The 25385-nt window shown below is 51.7% G+C and overlaps 2 protein-coding genes across 6 annotated transcripts; one reads left to right on the top strand and one right to left on the bottom strand.

Moving 5' to 3' along the window:
* Positions 1–10012: 10012 nt before the first annotated feature.
* On the bottom strand, positions 10013–14830 carry YPEL4 (yippee like 4). Of its 2 annotated transcripts, none has more exons than XM_030864370.2 (5): positions 14597–14830; positions 11882–12206; positions 11657–11700; positions 11207–11315; positions 10013–10977 (listed from the first exon to the last, which is right to left on the bottom strand). In XM_030864370.2, the coding sequence occupies exons 2-5, from the start codon at positions 12020–12022 to the stop codon at positions 10888–10890; spliced, it is 384 nt and encodes a 127-aa protein (XP_030720230.1). In that variant the 5' UTR covers positions 12023–12206; positions 14597–14830; the 3' UTR covers positions 10013–10887. The 2 variants fall into 2 exon arrangements, with proteins under 2 accessions (XP_030720230.1, XP_060159170.1); XM_060303187.1 differs by lacking the exon at positions 14597–14830 and adding an exon at positions 12294–14056.
* On the top strand, positions 13857–21971 carry CLP1 (cleavage factor polyribonucleotide kinase subunit 1). Of its 4 annotated transcripts, none has more exons than XM_060303185.1 (3): positions 13857–14062; positions 19443–20070; positions 20481–21971. In XM_060303185.1, exons 1-3 carry the CDS (start codon positions 14007–14009, stop codon positions 21150–21152), a joined length of 1356 nt encoding a protein of 451 aa, XP_060159168.1. In that variant the 5' UTR covers positions 13857–14006; the 3' UTR covers positions 21153–21971. The 4 variants fall into 4 exon arrangements, with proteins under 4 accessions (XP_060159168.1, XP_060159169.1, XP_030720229.1 ...); XM_060303186.1 differs by lacking the exon at positions 13857–14062 and adding an exon at positions 14135–14174; XM_030864369.2 differs by lacking the exon at positions 13857–14062 and adding an exon at positions 18567–18680.
* Positions 21972–25385: the final 3414 nt, after the last annotated feature.

The following is a 25385-nucleotide window of genomic DNA, read 5'->3' as shown; positions in this document are numbered from 1 at the left end:
TTCCCCTTTGAGCCTTCAGATGAGACCCCGGCCCTGATACTTTGACTGCAGCCTCATGAGAGACCATGATCAGAGGACCCAACCAAACCCTGCCCAGATTCCTGACCCACAGAAACTGTGAGAAAATAAATGTGTGTTGTCTTAAGCCACTAAATTTTGGACTAATTTGTTATACAGCCATAGACCTAATACACGTGGTTGTGGGACTGCCCCTGAAGGGGTAGGTGAGGTCAGCCTCGTGTGAACCATGCGGAATGAAAGTAGAGAACAGCTGTCTCCCCGGAGGAAAGCTAAGGTGTAGTTACTAGAAGCAGGATGGAATTCAGGCAGGCAAAAGCACCTGATACCTAGAGCGAGCTAGTAAATATACTAAGCTTTACCAGCCGGAGGGTGGTCTCTGTGGTGACCCCTCAACTCTGCCATTGTAGTGTGAAAGCAGCCATAGGCAATGTGTCACCAAGTGAGCAGGGCTGTGTTTCAATGGACCTTATTTACCAAAAAAAAAAAAAAAAAAAAAAAAGCCACACACACCAAAAACACAAAAAAAAACCCCAACAGGCAAAGGGCAAGATTTCATCCGTGGGCTATAGTTTGCTGAACCTTGCTCTAGGCTCATGGAAGGGGATTGGAGATGCAATAAATGGGGCAACTGATGAAGCAAGGATAGCATCAAGACCTCGGGGAAATGGGTTTGCCTCCGAAAGAAGGTTCTTGCGTCTATTTGGACACCTGTCGTTCTCTGACTTTCCTCTTTATGTGTCTGCCTTGTAACCCTCAACTACGAGCACCTTGGGGCTAGGAATATTTCCCAGCAATGATTCCAGAGGCTTCCACACAGGAAGCCCTCAGACACATAAGCAGCTGAGAGGAGACACAAAGGCGCCTTATTGTGGAAGAAGGGGAAAGGAGAGAGACACATATGGAAAGGCCTGTGTCACCTCTGAGTTAGGAGCCATGAAGCCAAGTTCCCTCCACTGATGTTTAAGCAGAGAGGCAACTTGTCTCTAATATTAGTTTCAGACTGCGTCCTTCCAAGAGGCAGAGGACTGAGGTAGAAGGTCTTGCTGTCTCACAAGTGGTATACTGGAATCTGGGGAGGACTCCAGAGATTAGGGAGGAGGGCAAAGGGCCACCTCCAGAAAGATCCTGGACATACTGGGGGATGGTGAGGAAGAAAGGGTACTGCAAAGCCCAGGAGCACTCTGGAAGTCCCGAGGGGGGAAGGGGGAGAAAAGAATGTAAGAGGGGCTGGGGCCAAATAGCTCCTGGGTACCTTTTTTTTTTTTTGGCCGCACTGTGCATCATCTTAGTTCCCTGACCAGGGATCGAACCCGGCCCCCTGCAGTGGAAGCACGGAGTCTTAACCACTGGACCACCAGGGAAGTCCCTTGGCCTCCATTTTAAACTCCTGAGATGGGATGGGGCTGTACAGAGGTTTAAAAGGTGGTAAGTGAAAAAGGAAGCCTTCTTTATGCAGCTCACACCTGGGCACAGGGAATCCAGAGACTGGAGACTGAGCTGAGAGGGACCAAAGAGAGTCCATCCCCTCGCGGGGAACCAGAGTCCACTCTGCCTTGGGAAGGGTGTTTGTGGAACACAAATGGCGGCCTTCAGACTAAGGTAGAAGCTGCAGAAACCTGAGGGTGGAGGCACTGGGGTAGCTTGATGAATAGGTAGGAGGCATCTCTTGGCAGGGGAAAAGGGTAAGGGCATCTTCAAGAAAAATGATGTCATTGGAGCTGAGCCTAGCCTAGAGGGAAGTGTTCAAGCCCTCCACAACCTTTCTCAGCCTGACTTTCCATCCTTGCTATTCTCCTTCCTATATCCTAGGTTCCCACTGAATTTACAACCCATTCTAAGCACATACCACCATTTCCCCACCTTCCAGCCTTTGTGTTGTTTCCTCTCCTTGCCATTTCCTGGTCTTCCTTCCTCCCATCTTCTTGTCTTTAAATCCTTTCTGGTCTTCAAGTCTTAGATGCTACTTCCTCCAGGAAGCCTTCTTAGATTCCATTCCCAACTGGGAGCAATCCTTCCCTCCTCTGAACTCTTTGTCTGTCACCAGAGAAGTCATTTAGCAATTTTCACCTGTAATAAAGAAGTGCTGAGGACAGAAGCCATTCTCCAGGCAGCTCTGTGCCTTCCCCTTACCCAGCGCACATTACCCAGGCAGATGCCCTCCACAAGTGGGGACTGGACAAGGGTCTGTACAAGCCCAGGCAGGCGCTACAGTCCCTTTTACCAGCTCCTGGGGCTGTTCTGTCTGCTGGGTTAGGGCCCTGTATGCACCAAGCCTGTAGCTACCAGAATCCTGGACACCCTGCACCCCTCCTCCTACAGAAGCCCCAGCTGCTTGCTAATTCTGCTTCCTGCTTTTAACCCAAGGATAAACCCAGGCTCACTCTTCTGTCTCTCGGCTGGCTTTCTCTCCTCATGGTGGGGAATGCCACAATGGGGTCTCTTAAGCACATTGATTTAGGAAACAGGCTCTGAGCTACCTATGTTCTTACAACCCAGGAGCTCTGGGTATTCACGTGCTGGTTGGACAGCCTGTCTGCCTCTCCCATGGAGCTGGCTATCCCTTGGTATCAGCCATATTGGCTGATTTCAACCCCAGTTCACTTTTGGCCTGGGCTAGAGAAGTGCATTTAGTGAATTAACTTAATAAAGTATGCGTGGTGGGCGTATAAGAGCTCCAAAGAGATGCACTAAGTTTATTGTGTTAAATTGCCGTGTGCCCTTGGGCAAGTGACACCCCCCACCCTAACTCCTGTCGATATCTTGGCTTCTATCTTTGAAAAAACAAGAAGGTTGGGCAAACTTGCAAATCCTGCTAGCCCTAATCTTCCGTGTGTGTCGTGGGTGTGTGTATCTCAGCTCCCACAGAGCAGATCAGACAATCATAAGAAAAGGGTTCCTGACAAAGGTGACAGGGATTCGAACATTTCCTAGGCGTTGATGCCCTTGGTGATTTGCAATTTGCATCTGGGAGATTTTGCACCTGAAGACAAAGAGAAAGGATTATTTTTTTTTAAGAAGATGTTGGGGGTAGGAGTTTATTAATTAATTAATTTATTTTTGCTGTGTTGGGTCTTCGTTTCTGTGTGAGGGCTTTCTCTAGTTGTGACAAGCGGCGGCCACTCTTCATGGCGGTGCGCGGGCCTCTCACTATGGCGGCCTCTCTTGTTGCGGAGCACAGGCTCCAGACGCGCAGGCTCAGTAGTTGTGGCTCACGGGCCTAGTTGCTCCACAGCATGTGGGATCCTCCCAGACCGGGGCTCAAACCCGTGTCCCCTGCATTAGCAGGCAGATTCTCAACCACTGCGTCACCAGGGAAGCCCCAGGAATTTTTTTTTTTTTTTTCCCCCAGCAAGATTCCTGGGATGTTGTTCTCCAGCAGGACCACAGGGATTCTGGGCCTGCGCTGTCCAGTATGGTGGCCACTGGCTACACGTGGCTATTTAAAAGTGATTAAAATTAAATAAAAGTAGCAAGCCATTTCCTCAGTCATAGTAGCCACATTTCAAATGCTCAGTAGCCACGTGTGGCTACGTGTGGCTAGTGGCTACCATATTGGATGATGCAGTATAGAGCATTCCCATCTTCACACAGAAACTTCTATAGGAAGTTCCGGATCAAACTTTTGTAAATCAGGAAACTGAGGCCCAGAGAGGCGACATGACCTGGCGAAGCATGTTATGGCAGATCTGGGCGTAGAACAAAGGTACCCCATTCCCAGGCCTGCTGCCTCCTTCCCCTATGCCCCTCTGGGCTCCCAGCTCAGAGCCCAGCACAGGTCCAGCACAGGGCCAGGCGGCTGCGTTGGTTGGTCCCAGGGGGTGTTTGTGACTGAGCAGAGCTCCAGATGCTGTACATTCCTGGTAGGGTCAGACCTGCCCTGCGGCGATCAGGGAATCAGCCTCTCAGAAGAGCCTCAGATATCCTTTCCGGAGCTGCCCTCTTCCTGCCCGGCCCGGGGGGCCGGTTGGTTCAGGAGCGCTCTCGGATCGTCTTGGGTGAAGCTGAAAGGCTGCGTGGATTCCCTGTTGGAGAGGTACTTCTGCTCAAGGAGGGTTCGGAGACAGGCAGGAAATTGCACCTCTTGCATCTTCTAAGGTCTCCAGGTCCAGCACGAGGGGCATCTGGGAACAGGGTTTCTGCCAGTCCACCCTTGGGGCCGCATTTGGCGGGAACCGGATCTGCCCTCACCTGCAGCCCTGTGGCGGGTGTGATGTTAAGGGCAGGGAGACCGGCGTCCGGGGGTGGAGGTACGGGGGGCTGAGAGGCCAGGGGAGGGGGCGCCCGGGAGCGCCCAGACCTCGCCGGCTGCTGGGAGGCGGAGGGGATGGGGGTTGGGGGAGAAGAGGGGAGCCTGGCAGCCAATGAGAGGGAGGATCTCGTTTCAAAAGGGTTAACCCACAGCCAATGGGAGCCTGGGGGAGCGGATCCTGCTCCCTCCATTCAAGAATCCCAAGTATTCAAGATGGACGGCAGGGAGTGTGGAAGGAGAAAGGGGGCGAGGGGGGAAGAGCGAGATCGGCAGAGGCCAGGGCGCGGCGGCCGCTTGGTCCCCGGACCTACCTTGGTCCCGGCCGGCGGGCGGAGGGGCGGCCGCCGGGGATCCGAGCCCGGCCCGGGAGAGGAGCCGGCGGGGCGCGAGAGGGCGTGAGAGAGGGGGTGCGAGGCCAGGGAGGGAAGCCAAGAGGGAGGGAAGGGCAGAGAAAGAGCCCGGGAAGAAGGAGGTGGCAGGCAGAGGAACGTAAGGAAGCGCACTGTGTAGGTATCTGAGCGCCCTGAGGGGTAACGCCACCGATTTTCGGTTTTATTCTCTCGGTGAGGGGAGGGGGCTGGTCTGGGCTCTTCCCTTCGTCTTCCTTCCCCCTCTTCGTCCTCCTCCCCTCGTGGGCATCTCTTCCATTTGTTCCTTTCGCAGCGCTCGTAACTGGCGAGCAGCAGGCACGTCGTGCTGGGGCGGCTTCGCGGTCCTTTTCCCGCGGGGCGGTGGTGCGCAGGGGAGGGCGGCTGCTGCCGGGCTGAGGCCGGGCGTGCCGGGGACTTGGCGGGTGTGTGCAGAGGGAAGCGCCGTGGCCGAAGGGCTGCAGCCGGGCGGGGAGTTGTGCATCTTGAGAAGTTGTGGATGAGCCAAGGGGCTGTGTGTGCGTGTGAGGCCCGCTCTTGGGCTGAGAGTTGTGGGGTTTTGAGGGGTGTGTTCTGTGGAGCAGCTGTGGCTTCGCACTCCGGGGCTTGCTGTTTGGGTGAGTGTGTAGTGAGGGCTGAGTTGTGCAGCGAGTGTGGCTGGGAGTTTGCGTGTGCGCGCGTGTGTGGTCCAGCCTCTAGGTGAGTGTGTGTCCTGGGGGGGGCACCGTTGGGCGTAGAGGGCGAGCGCGCCCCCCTCCCCCCACCTCCCCCTGCCCCTTTCAGCCCATTCACGGAACGGGGCTTTCAGGACCCTCCCGGGCCCCTCCCCCTCCAGTCGCCATGGCTGCGGGGAGGGGGGGAGGAGACAGTCGGGGCCAGCCCCTGCCCCTGGCGCTCCAGCTAACCCTCCACCTGCCCTTTCTCTCCCTTCCGCAGGCTGGGCCCCATCCCCCGCTGCTCCGGGGAGCAGGGCCCGGAAGATGGTGGCCAATGAGGAGGGGGAGTGGAGAGAACTTGAGCCGGGGCCTCCCCTCCCCCATTTCCTCCTCGGTCTCCACACCCGCCTCTGGAAGGAGCTGGGGGATGGCTCCTGGGCCCACGCTGGGGGACGGGCCCTGCTGGCTGCTGAATCGCAGGGCCCGCTCTGCAGTGAGTTGGGTGTGAGAGCCGAAGGGACCTTGGCCCCAGCCCCGTATCCCTTCTCTCCCCCGGGAGAGATCTGGGAACTCCTTGGTGAGGAATCTTCCCCTCACCTCCAGGAACTTGCTGGGCAGTCCTGCCTTTGCTCCTCTGCCCCCTGTTGGCATGATCCAGTTCCCTGCTGGGACTGCTTTGCTCAACCCAAGAGCAGAGGCCTGGCGACTGGCCCTAGTGGGGCCTGGGTCCCCGTTAGAACGTTTTGCAGATTACAGGAACAAACTCTGCCTAGGAAGGCGGGAGAGAGGCTCTCCTGCTTCCTGAGGGGGTGGGAGGGGGCCGGAGGGGAAGCCCAGAGGAAGAGCTCCCAACTGGGAGTCTGTCCGCCATTCCTCCGGCTGCCGGCTGTGGAAGGCGGAGGTTATCTCCTGGAGGCCTTCCCTGTTCGGTGCACCGGGGAGTTACCCCACAGCCCCTGACCCTCTGGGCTGCACACAGTTCACCAGGTCAGAACTGGAGCTGAGCTTCCGGGGCCACAGCTCTAGCCAGGAATGTGCCACCCTAGAGCTCTGCCTGGCTCTGAACCTTTGGCTGGTGTCAGGATTGTTTATCCAGGGTTTAAGCCCGTTAGACCAGGCAGGATGAGGAAGTTCTGGGTGAGCTGAAAGCTCCCTAACTGGAGTCCCTGGATAAACAAGAAACAACTCAGATTCTGATCCCACTGCCAATGAAAGCCTATGTCTAATGGTGAGGGAATCAACCGCACCGTTTCGTTTAATGCTGAACCCATAAAGTGGATTTAATGACCTCCAGGAGGAGATGCAGAGGTGGGACTTTACCTGCAGCTTCTACCTCCAGAAGCACCTCCCCTCCTGTGCAGCCTGGGGACCCTGCACCTTTTCTCCACCATCCCTCTGGTCCTGAAGGTTCATCTGAGGCTGTCCCCTTAAGGCCTAGAACTTCCCTTTATCTAAACTAAAAAGGAGAGCGAGCTTTGGCATAGGGAGGAAGAGAGGGTTCTCTGGTCCTGGTCAGCCAGCTCCTCTCTGGAGGGAAGCTGCCGGAGATACAAATCCAGATGAACACAGCTTCATGTCACCTCCAGATTTGGGGGGTTTCTACCGCTCATTTCCTGTGAAGATTGAGTGCCAAGCTGCCTCCTTGGACCCTGTGCCCCCAGCCCCAAAACCTCAGGGAAAAGGTGGTCTCAATGCTAGGAAGGGCGTGAGGAAGAAGGCCAGAGGAATGGGGGGAAAATAGAGGACCTACGCTGAGAACGGAAGAGAAGGGAGGAAAGCTGTACTGAAGATGAGAAAGGGCAGAGGGAGGCCAGGAGAGCTGAGTGGCCCGGGGACTGGGAGAAGGGGCGAGGAGGCAGGGCCGGCATGCCTCTGCTGCGGGCCGGAGCTCTTTTCACATTGTGCTACTGTCTGCGCCTATCACTAGCAGTGCAATGTTAAAAGGGCATTGGCCGCGTAGTGCTACCCAGCGCCAGCTGCCTCCTCAGCGTTGAGACTTCCTCACCCAGAATCCTCCCTACGAGTAGTCCTACGAATAGCTCACATTTATGGAAGCGCTTCCACGTGCAGTCCACGTGCTAGACACTAAGTACATTATGGTGGACCTCTAATGACTTTGGCAAGTAACACCCCCATTTTACAGATGAAAAAACTGAGAGTCGGAAAGGTTTCAGCAGAGCTGCCAAAGTTTTACAGCTCTTAAATTGCAGAGCCTAGATCTAATCCTGTCCTAAGCCTGACAGCTCACCAGTCTCTTTGGAGAGGCTTGAGTGGATTCTCAACTGAGATTGCCGGAGCTGAGGGGTAGAGGGTTTTGATGCCACCTGCTGGTTGTATGAGAGTATCTTCCAAAGGTTCAAGCCTTTAAGGATACTAGTGGCTTGTTGGCTTAGAAGGAGGAGTTCCCAGACTCAGTTTGGGATCGGAGTGTGGGTGGATAAGATTGGGAGAAGCACTGTTAGGACCAGAATAGACCTCCATGAGAAAAAGGGGATGCCCAGGAAAGGAAAAAGGGCTAACCTGAAAGGACTGCTCCCTGGGGACAGGAACATGTGTGCCCCTGGCATTCCACACCTGCAGCTCCTTCCCTGGCTCTTGGGCAGGAAAAGGAGACCTCATCTCCACCTGCAGTTCCCAGCATGACCCCTCTTAGTCACAGGGTATTTGACAGTGGTGCTTCTCCAGGGCACACCTGTCTGGGCATCCAAGATTCGGACAGCACTGCCCACGGCCTGATCTTGAAGATTAAATAGCATCCCTTGAACCCAACTCGCAGAATGATTCTTCTGGGAGAGACTGCAAAGAACTTGAGGGCAATGACTGCCAGTCACTTCCTGTTTCCCACAGTGTCTAGTTGGCTTAATAAGTAAATTGAGAGAGAGGCAGATTTGGGGAGCTTTAAGAAGGTGGCTAGTTTGTGTCTGACATTCAAAGTCAGAGATTTTCAAGGACAAGCCTTCCTGAACTTTGGTGCAGGAAGTGGAACTGAGAGGGACAGCGTTTCTGGGTCGCTTGCTGGAACCTGAGAGAAGGCTTTAGGCATCACCAGGCATGTGGGAACTGAATCATGGGACAGACCCCCATCAGGCCTCTCAGATGGGGATGCTGGACATCATTCCTTCATGGCTTATTTGCCTTCATCTAGCACCTGTGTCTTCCAGGTCTCTTCCTCCCTTCTGCCCAGACAGCCTCTCCATCCTGACGTTGACAACAGTAGTTGAGACGGTACAGTTAGCTTCATGTTCCTTTTTTTTCATTCTTAACATTTCTATTTGAGCCTCTTCTCTGGGCACAAAACAGCCATTTGGTGATGTGACTCCACTTATTAAGAAGCAAGAAAATTTCAGTGTTTCCTCAATGCCCTTGAGATGAAATTCCTAAGTGTATTATGGCCTCTGCCTGTCTTTCCTGTGCTATCTCATCACCCACTTGCATCTGGGCTCCAGCTTTGGAAACTTTCATTTCATCTAAACTTGAGCCACTTAACACACAGTTCTCTCGGCCTGAAATATCCCCCTCCCCTCAATCTTCCTCTCTGCCCACGTAACTTCTTTTTTTTTTTTTTTTTACTATAATTTATCTTTGGCTGCGTTGGGTCTTCCTGCCTGCGCGCAGGCTGTCTCTAGTCGCGGCGAGCAGGGGCTATTCTTCGCTGCAGTGCGTGGGCTTCTCTTGTGGAGCACGGGCTCTAGGTGCACGGGCTTCCGTGTGTGGCACACGGGCTCAGTAGTTGTGGTGCGGCTTAGTTGCTCCGCGGCATGTGGGATCTTCTTGCACCAGGGCTCGAACCCGTGTCCCCTGCATTGGCAGGCGGATTCTTAACCACTGCGCCACCAGGGAAGCCCCGCCCACCCAACTTCTCATCCTTCAAGTGCCGTCATAGTCATCACTCTGCAAAGCCTTCCTTGACTCCTTAAGTCTAGGCTAAGCCCCTCCTACAAGCTCCCGAGCTTACGCCCCCATCCCCGCTCAGAGCCCTTGTCACCCACTGGAATTGCCTGGTTCTCGTTTGTCCTCGCGCTAGACCGAAAGCTCCATGAAGTCAGGCCGTGGCTGCCTTGTTCTCCACTGCATCCCCAGTGCTGAACAAGGCCTGGCAAGTAAGAGGTGCGCTTACAAATAGTTGCAGTATCAATAAATGAATCTGTAAATAACAAGCTAGCTCACAAAAACAATGATTTTCATGATGCGTCCAATCCTCCCTGCAGATGTCGGTGACCTCACAAAAATAAGATCACATCACTGCCAAAAATTGCACTTGCGTCACATGGTTGCATTGATGCTGCAGTTTTGAGCTATTTTGTTCCACTTTGTATCAGCTGCTAAGGCAGCACCTTGGCTGATCGATTTTCCTTTTAGCTTTAAGTGTGGCCATGAGCCGACCAAAACATTCCAGAGCCAGGCTGAAAGGCAATGGGACCCAAGAAAACCCTTGTTCTGGAATAAACCTTTTCCAGGTGCCCGAACCAGGCAAAAGCAGATTCACTTGTCAAGGGCTCCAAAAGACAGGAGCTGTTTTGGATACTCCAGCTGGAATACCACTCACAAAAGCCATCTCTTATAAGCAAAACCTCACCTGAATCTCCATCCCCTGGTGTCTTGCCATTGACGAAGCAACTGCTGCCCCCTAGTGGTGTGAAGGGACAGGCCTGGGATGGGGGTGTTATGTGACTGGTACAGTACTTGCACGAGGAAGAAAAGTCAGAGGACCGAGTCCCTCACAGTTGCTTTCCCCTTTTTATTAAAAATAGACTCAAACACTTTATGTATCATACAAAAGTTTCGTTCGCTGGTGGCAGCCATGAGGAAGCCTGGCCCCGTAGCACTGATTTCCCGCCTTCCCCCCAAGGGACTGGGTGCCAGGGAGCAGTGGCTGGGCCTCGGAGAACACCTACAACGCCTGCTTGCTCTGGAATCTGCCCGCTGGGGGTGAGGCTGTTCCAGGGCAACTCTCCCTACCCCACGCAAGGGTCAGATACTTGGAAGTGCCTCTTCAGTGCCAAGATAAACAAGTGGAGTGAAATGGAAACCCCTGCGATTCTTTTATTACCCGGGGCCTGGGATTTGGGATTTCCACCCCCAACGAATCCTTGCTTCTTCACACAGGGGTGGGAAACTTCACCCTTAGAGACTCCGGGATCTCCCGGTGTCTGAGGCCAAAATTTCACTCCATCTCAAGCCTTTTCCCACCTGCTCTTCTGTGGCCTAGGATCTACCAGTCCCATGACTCAAAGTTGGTCCTCTGTTCATTCACAGAGGTGGAGCAAACACCGATTCCTCCCATGGTCCTCTCTGCCTGAGTCTACGCCCCGCCATCCCCTCAATTTTCAGGACCTTGGGGCTAGAAGGCCCCACAGTCTGTCTCCCTGGCTGCTGCCCACTCCTGAGCCTTCAACACCCCTGGGGTACCCCAGGGCCCCGTTCCAAAGGGGCCTGGGAGTGGCGAGGTGGAGGCGGGGGAGGGGGTGGTGGGAGCCGGGTTCCCCCCAGGGGTGGGGCAGTACTCATGCTGGTATGGACGCTTGGCAGGGCCAGGGGACAGGGGTGGGGAGGGTGGGGCATGCGGAGGAAGGGCACAGCCTGCCGGAGCCCCTCAGTCCCAGCCGTTGTCCTTCACCATGTGTGACATTTCAATGATGTACTTCCCTTCTTTGTACTTCTGGCTCGTCTCAAAAGCTTGTTCCTGATGGAGGGGAAGCCGTGAACGCAGGACAGAGCAGTTCCCTCCCAGGCACTCCTGCTGCCACCTGTGTTACCCCTGATCCCCAACCCCGCTACCCCCCACCCAGTCCAACCCACTACTAGCTCCCTCTCCCCTCTGGATCATGCAAAGACCTAACATGTGGGCACCGGGGCTTGGAGGGCCACGGAGACTCCACTTCAGAGGGTGGCCCTGTCCCCCCGGTACTTACATATTTCCAGCCGAGGGTGGTTTTGCAGCTCTCGCAGAAGATATCAGCTACCGAGTGGAGCCCCGTGAGCAGGAGACGCTGCTCAGCTGGCCCGCAGCCCACGTTGACCCTGTCTCAGGAAACAGGAAGGACCCAGGACCCGGTGGGGTCGCTCTGTCAGCCTAGACCCCGAACAGCCCAAAGGACCTTCCATCTGGAGAGAGCTTAACCCTCCAAATGGAAGCCCCTGCCCTCAGCAATCCACCCTTTTCTGGCTAGTGCCTGGGCCTTTTTCTTCCGGTGCTGGGATTCCCCGCAGAAGAACTGTAGACTGAGTTCCTGAACCACTTCGCAAAAGGAGAGGCAAAGGCAGCAGGTGCAAAGCCGCCTTCAGATGGCTCACCCTGTTTCTCCCAGAGGAAAATTATTCACAACACAAGCACACATGCACAAGGAGAGAGGGAGACTCACACGGAGTTAAACAGGTAGGCTCGGCCATGGCTCCCTTGGAAGGACTGTGGAGACATAGGACAGACAGTGACTACTGGGTAGCCCTTGACCCCAGGGTTACCCTTGCCCTGAGTCACCCCGGGACGCGGAGGAGGGAGGCTGGACTTCGTTGCCTCACGCCTAGGTGATGTTTGGACTACCCTGGGGGGAGAGCGGAGGGGAGTGGCAGGCCCCCACTTGGCGTACCTTGGAAATAAGCTCATCGTGTTTGGCCAGGTGTGCGCGGCAGTGGACGCAGCTGTAGGTGCGGTGGCAGCGGGGCAGGTAGCTGCGGAAAGTCTTGGTGGGGAGGCAGGCAGGGGCCGGGCCAGGGTCGCAGCTGGGCATGACGGGCTGGAGGACGATGCCCTGGCGGGCAGGAGGGGCTGGTGCCGTGCAGCTCCCACACAGACGGTCGCAGGTGAAGCAGCGGAGCAGGTTGGCTAGAGCCGTGTTTCAGGGCAGGAGAGATGTGGGGGGGCTGCCCGGCCAGGGCCCCCCCAGACGTGAACCAGATAGAAATGGAAGTCACCTGGGAAGAGGGGAAGGTGCATCAGGAGAGCCGAGACCACGTGAGGAGCCCCTCCTGCGGGGATGGAGAAGATGGGGCTCCGCTCACCTCCACCCCTACTTCCCCCCACATCGCCAGCAACCCTCCTCAGCGTCCGGTCGCACTGTGTCTCCCTGTCCCCTGGATGACAGTCTGCTCTGGCAAGCCTGGCAGCGGATCCAGGCCTCTAGCCCAGGAGGTGGTGTCTCTCCCTCCTGGGGCGGGAGCAGCCTCCACCATTTTCCACCGAGAGCAGCCCGCCGGCACCAGCGCTGCCATGTGAGCAACGTCATTTGCAAGCGTTCTTTCCTTGGTTTTCAGTTCTTTTTTGAGGATCTGCGTCCCACATGCACTGGTAGGCTCTGTGTCTCCGGAGCTCAGAGCCTTTAAAAAGTTGGGGATGCCTGGCAGTTCTTCTTTCTCATGGCCTCCGTTTGCAATATAATTGGTCCATCACACATTTTGTGTGGGAGGGAGGGGCGTGATGAGAAAGGGAAGGAGAGCAGGCAGGCAGGTACACACACTCTGCTCCAGCCCTCTTCTGGGGCTGGAGTCCTGCATTCTGGGAACTAGAACTTGATGGATGTCTCATCGGGTACCAAAGACCTCAGACGTGGCTGCTGCCCGGTCTTGCACCTTGGTCCACTCATTCTGGCCCAGAAGCAACACTGGGCTTGTCTTCTCAGCCTCTGAGGCCCTCGGTCTCTCTTTCCTGCCCTCTGTAATGGCTGCCTCAGCCCTCGGTTAAGGACTTGGGCACCCAGCCTAGGAGAGAAACTCTCTTTCCTTCGGGCGCATCTGACAGCTGGAACCAATGGGCAACGGGGACTGTGTCGGGGAGGCCAGCGCTCCTGAGCTGTGTCTGTAGGGTGGAGCAGCGTCTAAGACGGGCAGCAAAAGTGGAGGCCCTTATTTTCAAAACCCGCGCTTTGGGGCCCAAGGCAGAGGATGTTTCTCTTCACCTTCTCCTAAGGGCAGGACAAACAGCAGTGACTCTGTGGGTGACATGAGATAAAATAATTGCTGGGTCCTGATTAAGAATTTTGAGGAAGATGCCCAGACTCCAGACCCAGAATGGCTGAGGGTGCTGGATAACGAGGGAGGTGTCCCCTGTTGGTTCTGATAAGCAAGTGAGCGGCTGTCTTCTCCCTCCTTCATGGGGCCTTCAAGCCCGTGGTGGACGGTTCAGCCCAAGTCTGGTTCCGAGATGCCAGCTGGGTGCTTTGGCAATGCTAGGCCACTAGGCAGAGCAGAGGCAGTGGGACTGAGCAAGCCAGGGCGACGGGCTCTCATCCTGTCCTCTGCGGTGGCCGCCAGCACCCCTGCTGTTCCAGTGCTTCCTGGGGCCGCCAGGCACTCTCTCTACAAAGACCCCCTGGCAGAGACCATCTTCAGATTCAGGTCTTCTCCCCCTGCTGGGGCCCAGGAAGACACCGTGGGCTGTGCTGAGGGTGACACTGGGCTCTGGCTCTAGGAAACGGGCCTTCCTCACCAGCAGAACACTCTTCAGCCTCCACTTCACAGGGCTGCCTTCAACTTTGCCTGCAGGCTCCCCTCTGACGCGCTCCAACTAACACACCTTCGAGGGGCCTGGGGAGGGGGCCGGGTCCTAGCTCTCAGACTCCTTCCCCAGCCTCCAGCACGCCTCCCTCCCTCTCTCTCCCCTGCTTCCCCATCCAGCCCAGGAGAGGCTGCACAGAAGGCCGGAGAGTCACTCACGGGAGGGGAGGAGGGGTCACTTCTCTCCCCATCTCAGATTACCGAGAGAAGCGAGTAGAGCAAATGACTGGGAAAAAAACAAAGGCAAGCGGAGTGCGGTGGAGAGGATGCTCCCCCAAGTGAGATGGGGCTGGACCGTGGGAGGTGGGGGAGAGGGAGGGCTGGGGGAGGGGGATGCCGAGCAACCAGCGCTGACGGCAGAGGCGCCGAGGCGGAGGCTCCAGGAAACAGGTGCGAATCCCGTGCCTCTTAGGGGAACAAAAAGGGAGGGGGACACCTGCTCACAAAGGATTTTCTCATCTGCTCTGAGGCTTCGGCCCCCTCCGGGCTGGCATTCCTTAGTAGGGTAGGGTCCGAATAATTAGCAGCGCAGCCGGCTCCCAGGGCGGGCTTTGGGGGTCTGCACCAGCAGCAAAACAATAAACAGTGATGCCTGATGCTGCAGCCAGAGTTGCCGGGAAATAAGTGCGGGAACCGTCAGAGCTTGGAGAGGGATGAAGGAGCTGAGAGAGGCGCGGAGGCAGCGGGGAGGGGGAAGGGAGGACAAAGGGTGGATGAATAATGCTTTTGCAAAGGGGAGAAAGCAACACGCAGCAGAAGGAGGAAATTTGCAAAGGGAAAAAGATTCATTTGGAGAAGGGCTGCCCCCTCACCTTGAGGTCTGCTCCAGAGATCTCCGTCTATCTCTCTCTCTCTCTCTCTCTCTCTCTCTCTCTCAATCTCTCTGCTCACTCTTCTCTCTTCTCCTTCCGCTCCTTCAATGGGGAAGGGGATGGGGGCGGGGGGAGGGTAGTTAGGGGCTCAAGACTGGGGCTGCAAAGCTGGCCAGCTGCTAAGGGGCCAGAGGTTGTCTCCCGTCTGTACCTCGGGCTGTGGGTGAATGTAGCTGTATGTTGTGGAACTGCATCATAACACTGTGAGTCATCCATCCCCCACCCCCCTCACCTCCCACGTCAGAGCAGGGCTGGGAGACACAGGAGGAGGGTTGGGAGGAAGGGAGCGCGCAGGCATTGAGGGATGGGGCTGGGGGAGTGATGCAGAGGGATGGGAGCAGAGGGGCGGGACGGGAGGGGCGGGGGCAAGAGGAGAGGCTGGCTGCTCTGGAGGAAGGCGGTGTGGCCAAGGAGACTGCAAGAACCTGGGGGAAGGACAGGGCTGGGCAAGGATGGCGTACAGTACGGGTGGCAGGACTGGAGGAAAGGTGGTGGCTAGGCGGGTGACAGTGAGAGACGGGTGCAGAGTCAGGAGCGTGCACGCACATTCTAGATGATACATCTCCCATGTCAGCTCTGGTACCAGCCTTGACGCAGGGAAAAGAAAGACACAGTAATTGTCACATATGGCATAGAGTGCCCCCAAGCTTGTACTAGGCACTTCCAAGCCTCAAAGCCTCCAGCTGAATACCCCCGAAGGAGTCATAGACCAAATATGACATCTCACAGGCAGGAACGTCTTATCACCTACCTCCAAATTACTTGTGCTACACCCACGTTACATAAGATTCTCTACTGGGCTATAAACTTTCTGAGGCAGGTCCTCTGGGAAACTCCTCTCTGCATCCCAGGACTGTGATGCCTAGCACAGAACTCTGCATACAGAAGATGCTCACAAAACAGCCGTTGAGTTGCATCTTCAGATGTTGTCCAAGTGTCTGGCTTTGGTCTCAGAGGGACCTGAGCTGGAATCCCGGCTCTGCCAATACACTTACCAGACACCACTGGGTGAGTTACTGATAAACTTCGTGCCCCTGTTTTGCTCTTCTGCTAAATGAAGCTAATAACGTTTACCCCATGGAGACGTGAAGTAAAGCGAGACAACGTGTAAACACCTAAAAAATGCCTGGCATGTGATAGGCACTTAGTAAACCATAGTTACTGTCATTTCAAAACAATGTTCTCAACTTAATACCCCTAAACCCAGAGCAGATTTACTATTAAATTCTGATAGCTCAAGAGACACATGCCAGATTTATGTCTGATGAAGAATTTAACATCTTTCTTGCTATTTTTGTATCGGTTTCCAGTTATATTTCAGTTGACCCAGAATATTTCTCATGGAGTGTTGCCCTGGGCAAGCTGCTAAAGCAGGTGGACACAATATAACCCTCTAAGATAAAAACTCCCACTTCTAACCAAGGCTAACATTCAGAAAACAAAGTACTTTTCACAAGCAAGGAGGGGGAAAAGTTAAGGTAGGGAAATAAGGTTCATGGGAGGCACTGCTAGCTGGGTCTGAAAAAGTGAAAGGAATTCTGAATATTTAATCAGGGAAGATTCTGGGGTTTAAGGTAAATTCTGAAAACACAGTGTGGGTATCTTGAGTGACGTTACCAGAGGTTTGGAATTGAGAGAACTGAGTAAAGAAAGAGGGAAATATTCTTGCCTGGGCAACAGATGAGAAGGGAAATGTCAGTGGAGGAGGCATTTGTTGAGGAAAACAGTGGGAAGTGGGAAAAGGAAGGTGAGTAGTTTTTTAGGGCAAGGTTTGAAATGTGGAAGCAAAAAAGGATGCCACTTAATTTAAATGAACTCAGGAAGAAAATTATCAAGGATTTAGCTGGAGAGGAGAATAAACAAGACACGTGAGGACAGTATTATTTGGGGGTGGGGTGGAGATGACAGGAGTGCTTGGTGAAAGATTGAAAGTGAGGAAGGAGAGTGTAGGGAAGCATAGATGCTTTCAATGTTCTGCCCTGACTCTGTTTAAGAAGCAAAATGGAGAGCAGTCCAAAGGAGGGGGAGGGGTTTCTTCTCCCTAAAGTCAGCTTGAGATGGCTATACAATACCCAAATTAAGATGACCTTCAGATAACTGGGAGAAATTGCCTCAAGGGAGAGGCAAAGAAACAAATCTGGGAGATAGACTGCACGGAAACAGGAGAGGATGAGCTCCCTAAGGGAGAGAATTTTGCAAAGGGAAGACTAGAATTGAATTTTTGAAGAATGGTGAAAGATTAGGGGATACGTGGTAGTTCCCTGGAGAACTAATAGAGGCGTGGTGAATGAATTAAATAATTAAAGCAAACCACCAAAGAAAAAGTACTGTGAGAAGTGAGAAGTGAGGGACTTCCCTGGTGGTCCAGTGGGTAGGGCCCTGTGCTCCCAGTGAAGGGGGCCCTCGTTTGGTCCATGGCCGGGGACCTAGATCCTGCACGCATGCCCCAGCTAAGAGCCCGCATGTCACAACGAAGATCCCGCGTCCTGTAACTGAGACCCGGTGCTGCCAAAATAATTAAAAGAAGTGAGACGTGAGGAAGGCACTCTTAGGAAGGGAATGGTAAAATGGGGCCAGCCGGAAAAAGGCAACCCAGAAAATCTTACCAGGCTTTTGTACTCAGATTAACCCTGTGAGCTGGACTGAAAAAAGTACTCATCTCTAAAGCAGGGATGACAATTACAGTGTGTACTTCACAGGATTCTTGTGAGGATTTAATGGATTTATACCTGTAATGCCCATAGAACACTGTGTAGCATCTGGCACTATGCATTTGCTATTATTATAACGGCACTCAAACTCCAAAATCTTGGGTTTGAGTACTAGCTTGGGCAAATCGCTTCACCTACCTTAGTCTCCTACCTCACCTGAAATTGAAGATGATAACGCTGACTTTACTGGTGGCTGTGAAAGAGGATACCTGAAAGGGCTTTGAAAAATGTAAACTACAGATAGATGGCATCGTTATAGCTTCCCCTCCTCAACTTACAATAACTTAAGAGCTAACATCAGATGCTTTCTATGTTACAGGCATTGGGCTTAGTACTTTACATACATCATCCTATGCAGTCTTCAAAACGACTTGAAGAGGTTGGGTACTGTTATCGCTAGTTCACAGTCAAAAAACTGGGTCTCAGAGTGTTTAAGTCTGTGATTTGCCCAAAGAATACAAGATTCCAAAGTCCAAACGCATCAAGCTTAAAGACGTGGCCTAACCTGTTGCTTGTGGGGTTAAATGACTGACCTTGTATAACTGTCAGGGATTTAGGGCGGGAAACAGAGTCCCCAACAAAACTCCCCGCTCAATAGGAGAGAGGTTGTTGGGTAATGATTGACTTGCAGAGTAACTGGAAGAAATTCTTGGACTTCTATTCGTTTATTTAAAAAAATTTTTTTAAATGCTCTCTAGGGGGCAAACATTGTGTCGGGTTGGGGATGACAGTCCAGGTTACTCTCTGATAAGCTGTTTTCCTCCACTTTCCCTACCCCTTGGTTTCCTCGTATCCAAATGCGGTTCTGCTAATTTCCCCGTTTCCAGGCGATCGTGGGACCTAGACCAGCGAGTCCCCTTCCCATCCCGCCGCCCTACCCCTTCCCGGATGGCAGGTGAGCGAGAGTACTGTGGCGAGAGGCCCTGACCGCCGCGTCTCAGCGACCGTTGGCCCCCTCTGCTGGTGCCCGCCCCGCGCGGGGGCGTAACCGCCACTCCTCCTCCTCCGCCCGCCCCCGGGCTTCGCGAACAATGACGGCCGCCGCCCGCCCACCTTTGACGTCACGATCAAAAACAATCCATTAACTACAAGTCCCAGAAAGCCGAGCGGCTGCGCGAGCTCGATCGCTCGCGGCTGTTCTGGCACAACTACATATCACAGGGGGCATCGCGCGGCCGCGGCTTCTCCACTGCGCAAGTGCGGAAACGCCTGAGTTTCCGGCGTGGGTCTAGGCGAGCGAGGCAAGCTGTTAGGCTTAGGTCCTAATTAGTGAGGGCTTTTTGGTTTACAAGTTTGGGCTCTTGGCTGTACAGGTAAGATAATAAGCTCAGGAACGCAACCGTCGCTTCCTTGGAGCCTGGGCAGATTTCGGTGCCTGGGGAGGCTGGGACAGATGCTGGACCTAGAGCTGCGATCCGGGATCGGAGATGATTCTTCGCTGTTCCTCGGCGTTTTCTAGTTTATGTAGTGATTTTTTTCCCCCACTCCAGCAATCGCTGTTAATCCCCAGAGCAACACTTTGTGTGAGGAAGTGTAAGTTCCTCCAGTTGACAGCTGAGGAAAAGGTACAGAGAAGTTAAGTGATTTTATTTGTCTAAAGACACTGCCAGTGGTTGCTGAGCTGTTTTCTTATTGCTGTTTTGAGTCCGAAGCCGGTATTCTCTGCTTTGCATCCGGATTGCTGGTTCCCTTTCTTGTTGACTGAGAGGGTTAGGGATTGGGCATCTATTGCCTTTTTAAGTCTGGAGTATCCCAGTAGGGCGATGAAGGTGATGTAATCAAGTCTTTCAAACTGTAGATACCGTTTTCTTACTCCGAGTCATGTATTCACTGGGTGTTTTTATAGAGGTGCCTTTGGGTTGTCAAGCTGTATTCTAGGTACTAGAGTTAGAGCAGCAAACAAAAATACCCCCCCTTACGTCCTAGTGAGGATAGACAGACAATAAACAAATATATAGTGAGACAGATGGTGATCGGAGGTAAGAAGAAGTATGAAGCAAGGTAAGGAGAAACGTCCACTGGAGGATTTTGAAGTGAGTCCTGACTTCTGTTTTGATCTGATATTTGTGTTCTAGGCACAGCAGCCACACAAAAAAGATGGGAGAGGAGGCCAATGATGACAAGAAGCCAACCACTAAATTTGAACTAGAGCGAGAAACAGAACTTCGCTTTGAGGTGGAGGCATCTCAGTCAGTTCAGTTGGAGCTGCTCGCTGGCATGGCAGAAATCTTTGGCACAGAGCTGACCCGAAACAAGAAATTCACCTTTGATGCTGGTGCCAAGGTGGCTGTTTTCACTTGGCATGGCTGTTCTCTACAGCTCAGTGGCCGCACCGAGGTGGCTTATGTCTCCAAGGACACCCCTATGTTGCTTTATCTCAACACTCATACAGCCTTGGAGCAGATGCGGAGGCAGGCGGAGAAGGAAGAAGAGCGAGGGCCCCGGGTGATGGTAGTGGGCCCCACTGATGTGGGCAAGTCCACAGTGTGCCGTCTGCTGCTCAACTACGCAGTGCGTTTGGGCCGCCGGCCCACTTACGTGGAGTTGGATGTGGGCCAGGGCTCTGTGTCCATCCCTGGTACCATGGGGGCCCTCTACATTGAGCGGCCAGCAGATGTTGAAGAGGGATTCTCTATCCAGGCCCCTCTGGTGTATCATTTTGGCTCCACCACTCCTGGCACCAACATCAAGCTTTATAATAAGGTCAGAGCCAGGGCCAAGGTGGGGTGGAGGGAAGGGCTGCTGTCAGGGTTGGAAGCTGTGCAGAAGTTTGCCAGTTAAAATTCTTTGCTCCCTCTCAGCTGGTATTATTGCCACATGATTTTGGAAAAGACGGTTTCAAAAATAAGTCAACCTCAGATTGGTACACGTTTCTATGGACCTGTTCTTAAGTGATTTATTAAATTTCTACTTAGGACATGAAACACAAGAGACAGAAGAAGCAACATAAAATAAAAATTAAATCCATGTTATGGGGTCACAACCACAGCCATTAAGAATGTCCATTTTTTTATATCTAATTCCACTTATTCTAAAGAAGGCTAAAAGAGCTGTGGGTTGGTTTGTTTCTGTGGGTTTTTTTTTTTCCCTCACCTCGATCCTTTCTTCTGCAGATTACATCTCGTTTAGCAGATGTGTTCAACCAAAGGTGTGAAGTGAACCGAAGGGCCTCTGTGAGTGGCTGTGTCATTAACACCTGTGGCTGGGTCAAGGGCTCTGGTTACCAGGCACTGGTGCATGCAGCCTCTGCCTTTGAGGTGGACGTAGTTGTGGTTCTGGATCAAGAACGACTGTACAATGAACTGAAACGGGACCTACCTCACTTTGTACGCACCGTGCTGCTCCCTAAATCCGGGGGCGTGGTTGAGCGCTCCAAGGACTTCCGGCGGGAATGTAGGGATGAGCGTATCCGTGAGTATTTCTATGGATTCCGGGGTTGTTTCTATCCCCACGCCTTCAATGTCAAATTTTCAGATGTGAAAATCTACAAAGTTGGGGCACCCACCATCCCAGACTCCTGTCTGCCTCTGGGCATGTCTCAGGAGGACAATCAGCTCAAGCTAGTGCCCGTCAGCCCTGGCCGAGACATGGTGCACCACCTCCTGAGTGTCAGCTCTGCTGAGGGCACAGAGGAGAACCTTTCAGAGACCAGTGTGGCCGGCTTCATCGTGGTGACCAGTGTGGACCTAGAGCATCAGGTGTTTACTGTTCTCTCTCCAGCCCCCCGCCCACTGCCTAAGAACTTCCTTCTCATTATGGATATCCGGTTCATGGATCTTAAGTAGAGACGAGCAGGAAGCTTTGCTGCCTGGGGCATAGAGATCTTCTGGCCATCACCTAAGGCAGATGGGCTGAGGTATGAGAATCTCCCGAGGCCAGGCTGACTGGTAAATGGTGGACTACTCGAAAGCGTATATTCTACCTCTTAAAACAGGTGGTGGTAACCTAACTCTTCAGATCTTGAACCAGAAGGAAAACCATGAGAATATAATTGGTTTCTTAGATCACCTGAGTTGCCACTTTGAATGATCTGAGTTCCAGAAAAGACCCATTTTTTTCACTGTGCTACTATGTGGACTAATTTACTACTGCTTTATATTCTGTATATAGTACTTGTTAGCTTGTTTGTCCAGGATGAGAGAGTGAATTCGAAGGACTCCTTCCAATAAAGTTCATACTTGGGGGAAAAAAAAAAAAGATTTTAATAAACATTTTTGCCATATCACAGAAGTTGGTGTAATTTTTAAAATTTTTGTTTTTCCCCTAAGCATTATAGAAACATTATTGGAATGATTTATTGCTGAATGCCTAGAGAAGAAGAAAGCCAAGAACACCTGTGAGCTAAGCAGGTGAATTTTTATGATGAGTCCCTTTCCTTGGCACTTAGGTAAATAGATGCTAAATCTGTTGTTTAATTGGAACCAGACCATAAGTCAAAATGTAAATTGAGCTTTCAGGTGGCAAGCTGGGAGAGCCCATTCTCTTTGATCTCTTGTAAATAATTGTCATTCCTGGTTTAGACTTGCATTATTGAATAAGTATCATGATGCCTTTCATCCATTCATTCTTTTTTTTTAAAATAAATTTATTTATTTTATTTATTTTTGGCCGTGTTGGGTCTTCGTTGCTGCACACGGGCTTTCTCTAGTTATGGCGAGCGGGGGCTACTCTTCATTGCGGTGCGCGGGCTTCTCATTGCAGTGGCTTCTCGTTGCGGAGCACGGGCTCTAGGTGCTCAGGCTTCAGTATTTGCAGCATACTGGCTCAGTAGTCATGGCTCACGGGCTCTAGAACGCAGGCTCAGTAGTTGTGGCACACGGGCTTAGTTGCTCCGCAGCATGAGGGATCTTCCTGGACCAGGGCTCGAACCCATGTCCCCTGCATTGGCAGGCGGATTCTTAACCACTGCGCCACCAGGGAAGTCCCCATTCATTCTTTCCACACATTTTTATCATGCACCTATTATGTGACAGGGACCATTCTAGATGGGGGAACAAGATAGATGAAGTCTTGCAGAGCTTACACTAAACATAAAAAGGTAAGTGCTATGCAGAGACTTAAGATTGGGTGATAGGAGAGAGTGGCTGGGAGGCTTTTTAGATTGGATGGTCAGGAAAGGCCTCTTCTGAGCACACATTTTGAGCTAGGACCTGAATGGCTGTGTGAAATTGGGGCAAAATCTTCCTGGTGGAGGAAACAGTGCAAAACCCTAAGAAAGGGGAAAAAAAACTTAATGTGTTGGATGAAGGGAAAGGCCAGTGTGGTTGGAGTGTAGTGAATCTGGGGGAGAGTGGTAAAAGTTGAGGCTGGGGTTGGGGGAGGGAGGCAGCAAAGACCAGATAATGTAGGGCTTTTGTAATCCAAGAGCAGTGGGAAATGATGAAAGAGGGGTAATGTCTTAGTCCCTTCGGGCCGCTGTGAAAAAATACCACAGACTGGGTAGCTTATAAACGTCAGAAATTTTTCACATTTTTGGAGGCTGGAATGGCCAAAATCAAGGCACCAAGCATGGTCACGTTCTGCTAAGGGCTGTCTTCCAAGTTGCAGATTGCCTGTCTCAACTGTGTCCTCACATAGTGAAAGGGGCAGGAAGCTCTCTGGAGCCTCTTTTATAGAGGCACTAATCCCATTCATGAAGGCTCTACATTCATGACGTAAGCATCTTTCAAAGATTCCATCCCCTAATACCATCATCTTTGGAGATTTCAGCATAAGAATTGGGGGAGGGGGGCACAAAAATTCAGGCCATAGCAGGTGGTTGGACAGACGAATGACATGATTTATCAATAATTTACATTGAAGAGATCGCTGCTGTGTGGAAAATGGGTTATAGAGGCAAGAGAAGAAGCAAGGACACAAGTTAGGAGACCTGTGGTAGCTTCAATGTGAGAATGGATTAGAAGAGAGCAGCAGAGGTAGAGTTGGTGAGTAGATTGCCTTGGGATATTTTGGAGGTAAAATTGATAGGACTTGCTGATGGAAGAGGTGAGGAAAAGCAAGTGGAATCAAAGATGATTCCTACATTTTTTTACTTGAGCAACTAGATCCGATTTGAGATCAGGGAAACTCTGGGAGAGGGGAAAAGGAAACCGCAGGAGTTCTACTTCGGCAGCGTTAAGTTTGAGCTGTTAGTCATCTATAGGGGATGCCACATAGACAGTTGGAAACATGAGTCTGGAGGGTTGGGGAGAGTTAGGGTTGAAGGTTCGTGGGAGCTTTTGGCCTACAGAGGGCATTTAAAGCAATGGCATTGGATGAAGTCACTTAGGGACTGTGTAAGTGGAAATCAGAAGGAGGCAGAATAATGGGCTTTCAGGGCATTCCAAACGTAAAAGGTAAATTATAATGGGAGCTAGCGAAGGAGACTTGACTATTGATCTGGAAGCATGGATGTCGGTGTTGACCTTGAAGGGTGTTGTCTTGGAATGGTGGGGATGAAATCCTGTTGAAATATATTGAGATAGATAAACAGAAGTGGAGATGACAACTATAGAGAACTCTCAAGAAGCTTTGCTTAGAAAGGAAGTGGGGGTGGGGTTATGGAGTCAAGGGAGAGTTTGTTAGGTTTTTAGATAGGATGCCTCTCAGCATATCAACAGATTCTAGAGGGAGAGAATTTAATGATGGGTATGGGTGTGTTCTTTACATGGGTGTGTTTTTCATTTTTCAAATAAAATGTCAGAAAATTCAGAAGAAAATGAAGGGTGTGGGATCCAGAGCACAAGAGGGGAAACTGTGCCTTAACACAAGCAAAGACATTTCAGAAGGACAGGAGGGAAGGCAGCAGTATTTAAACATAAAAAGGTCTTTGGTGGTTTTGGTTCTGAAAGGGCATTCTTTGCACCTAAATCCAAGCCTAGCATTTTGTTCCTGTCTTCCTGTAAATACCAGAGAGTTGAACTAAAAAAAAAAAAAAAAAAAAAAGACCCTGTAGTTTGCCATCTATAGACATGAGGAAATGCAAGTGGAGAGGATTTGAAGAAGTACAGATAAACTACACTAGAAAAAAAAAACAAACTATAAGGTATTACTTGACATATATAGCAAAGTAATTTATTTGAAGTTCGGTGGTCTGGATATCTCATTGTTTTAGTCTAGATCAGTGGTCCCCAACCTTTTTGGCACCAGGGACCGGTTTCGTGGAAGACAATTTTGCCACAGAACGGAGGGAGGGGGTGGGGTGGTGTTAGGCGGTGATGCTAGCGATGGGGAGCGGGGGAGCGGCAGATGAAGCTTTGCTCGCTTCCCTGCCGCTCTCACCTCCTGCTGTGCAGCCCGGTTCCTAACAGGGGGTTGGGGACCCCTGGTCTAGTTTTTACTGTGCAGTACTTTTCAGAAGTGGCTGTCAGTTTAAACCTTATGTTCTATTAAACATCCTTTCCAGGAAATATCTTGCACGATCCTAAGGAAAACTGGATAAGAAAATGGAATCTCTCTCTAAACCTTGGGATAGTGATTATGCCACCATTAGTGCTCACCTATCTAAGAGCTTGGCATACAGTAATCCAGTGTCCTAGGGGAGTTTAGTATATGTGGTTGGTTGGCAGAATGTAGGATACTCATTCCTATTTAGCACTGTCTAGCCAAGAGACTAAACAATTTACAGGTTCTTAGACTGTTGAAAGTGGGAAGAGAAAGATCCCTAATCCGTGAAGTTGGGTAAATGAAGTCTTAAAATCCAAGAAAAATATACAATAGGAGAATGACATTTGATTTATTCCTACGGAAACAACCTGATTTACAAATAGAAAATCCTCTATAAATAAAACAAATATTGTATCTCCAATACCTTACCTTTACCTTCTATAAGGTCTAAAGTTTTTAAATTTTTCATTTTTTAAATGAACACTGTCATTAAAAGAGAACTCTCCAGTGTGGTGCAATAAATGGCAGATTGAAGCCCTTTGCAAGAATGAACTAGAACCTGTTATATATGCCATGTCAGAGAAGGAACTAGACTAGACCTCAGAAAACAGAAGGTACACTTTCTCCTTTCCCTTCCTGCTTAGTGCTAACTT

The sequence above is a fragment of the Globicephala melas genome, chromosome 8, assembly GCF_963455315.2.
Source record: "Globicephala melas chromosome 8, mGloMel1.2, whole genome shotgun sequence".
NCBI lineage: Eukaryota > Metazoa > Chordata > Mammalia > Artiodactyla > Delphinidae > Globicephala > Globicephala melas.
Note: the sequence above shows the minus strand (reverse complement) of the source record. Positions and strands in the feature narration are given on the sequence as shown.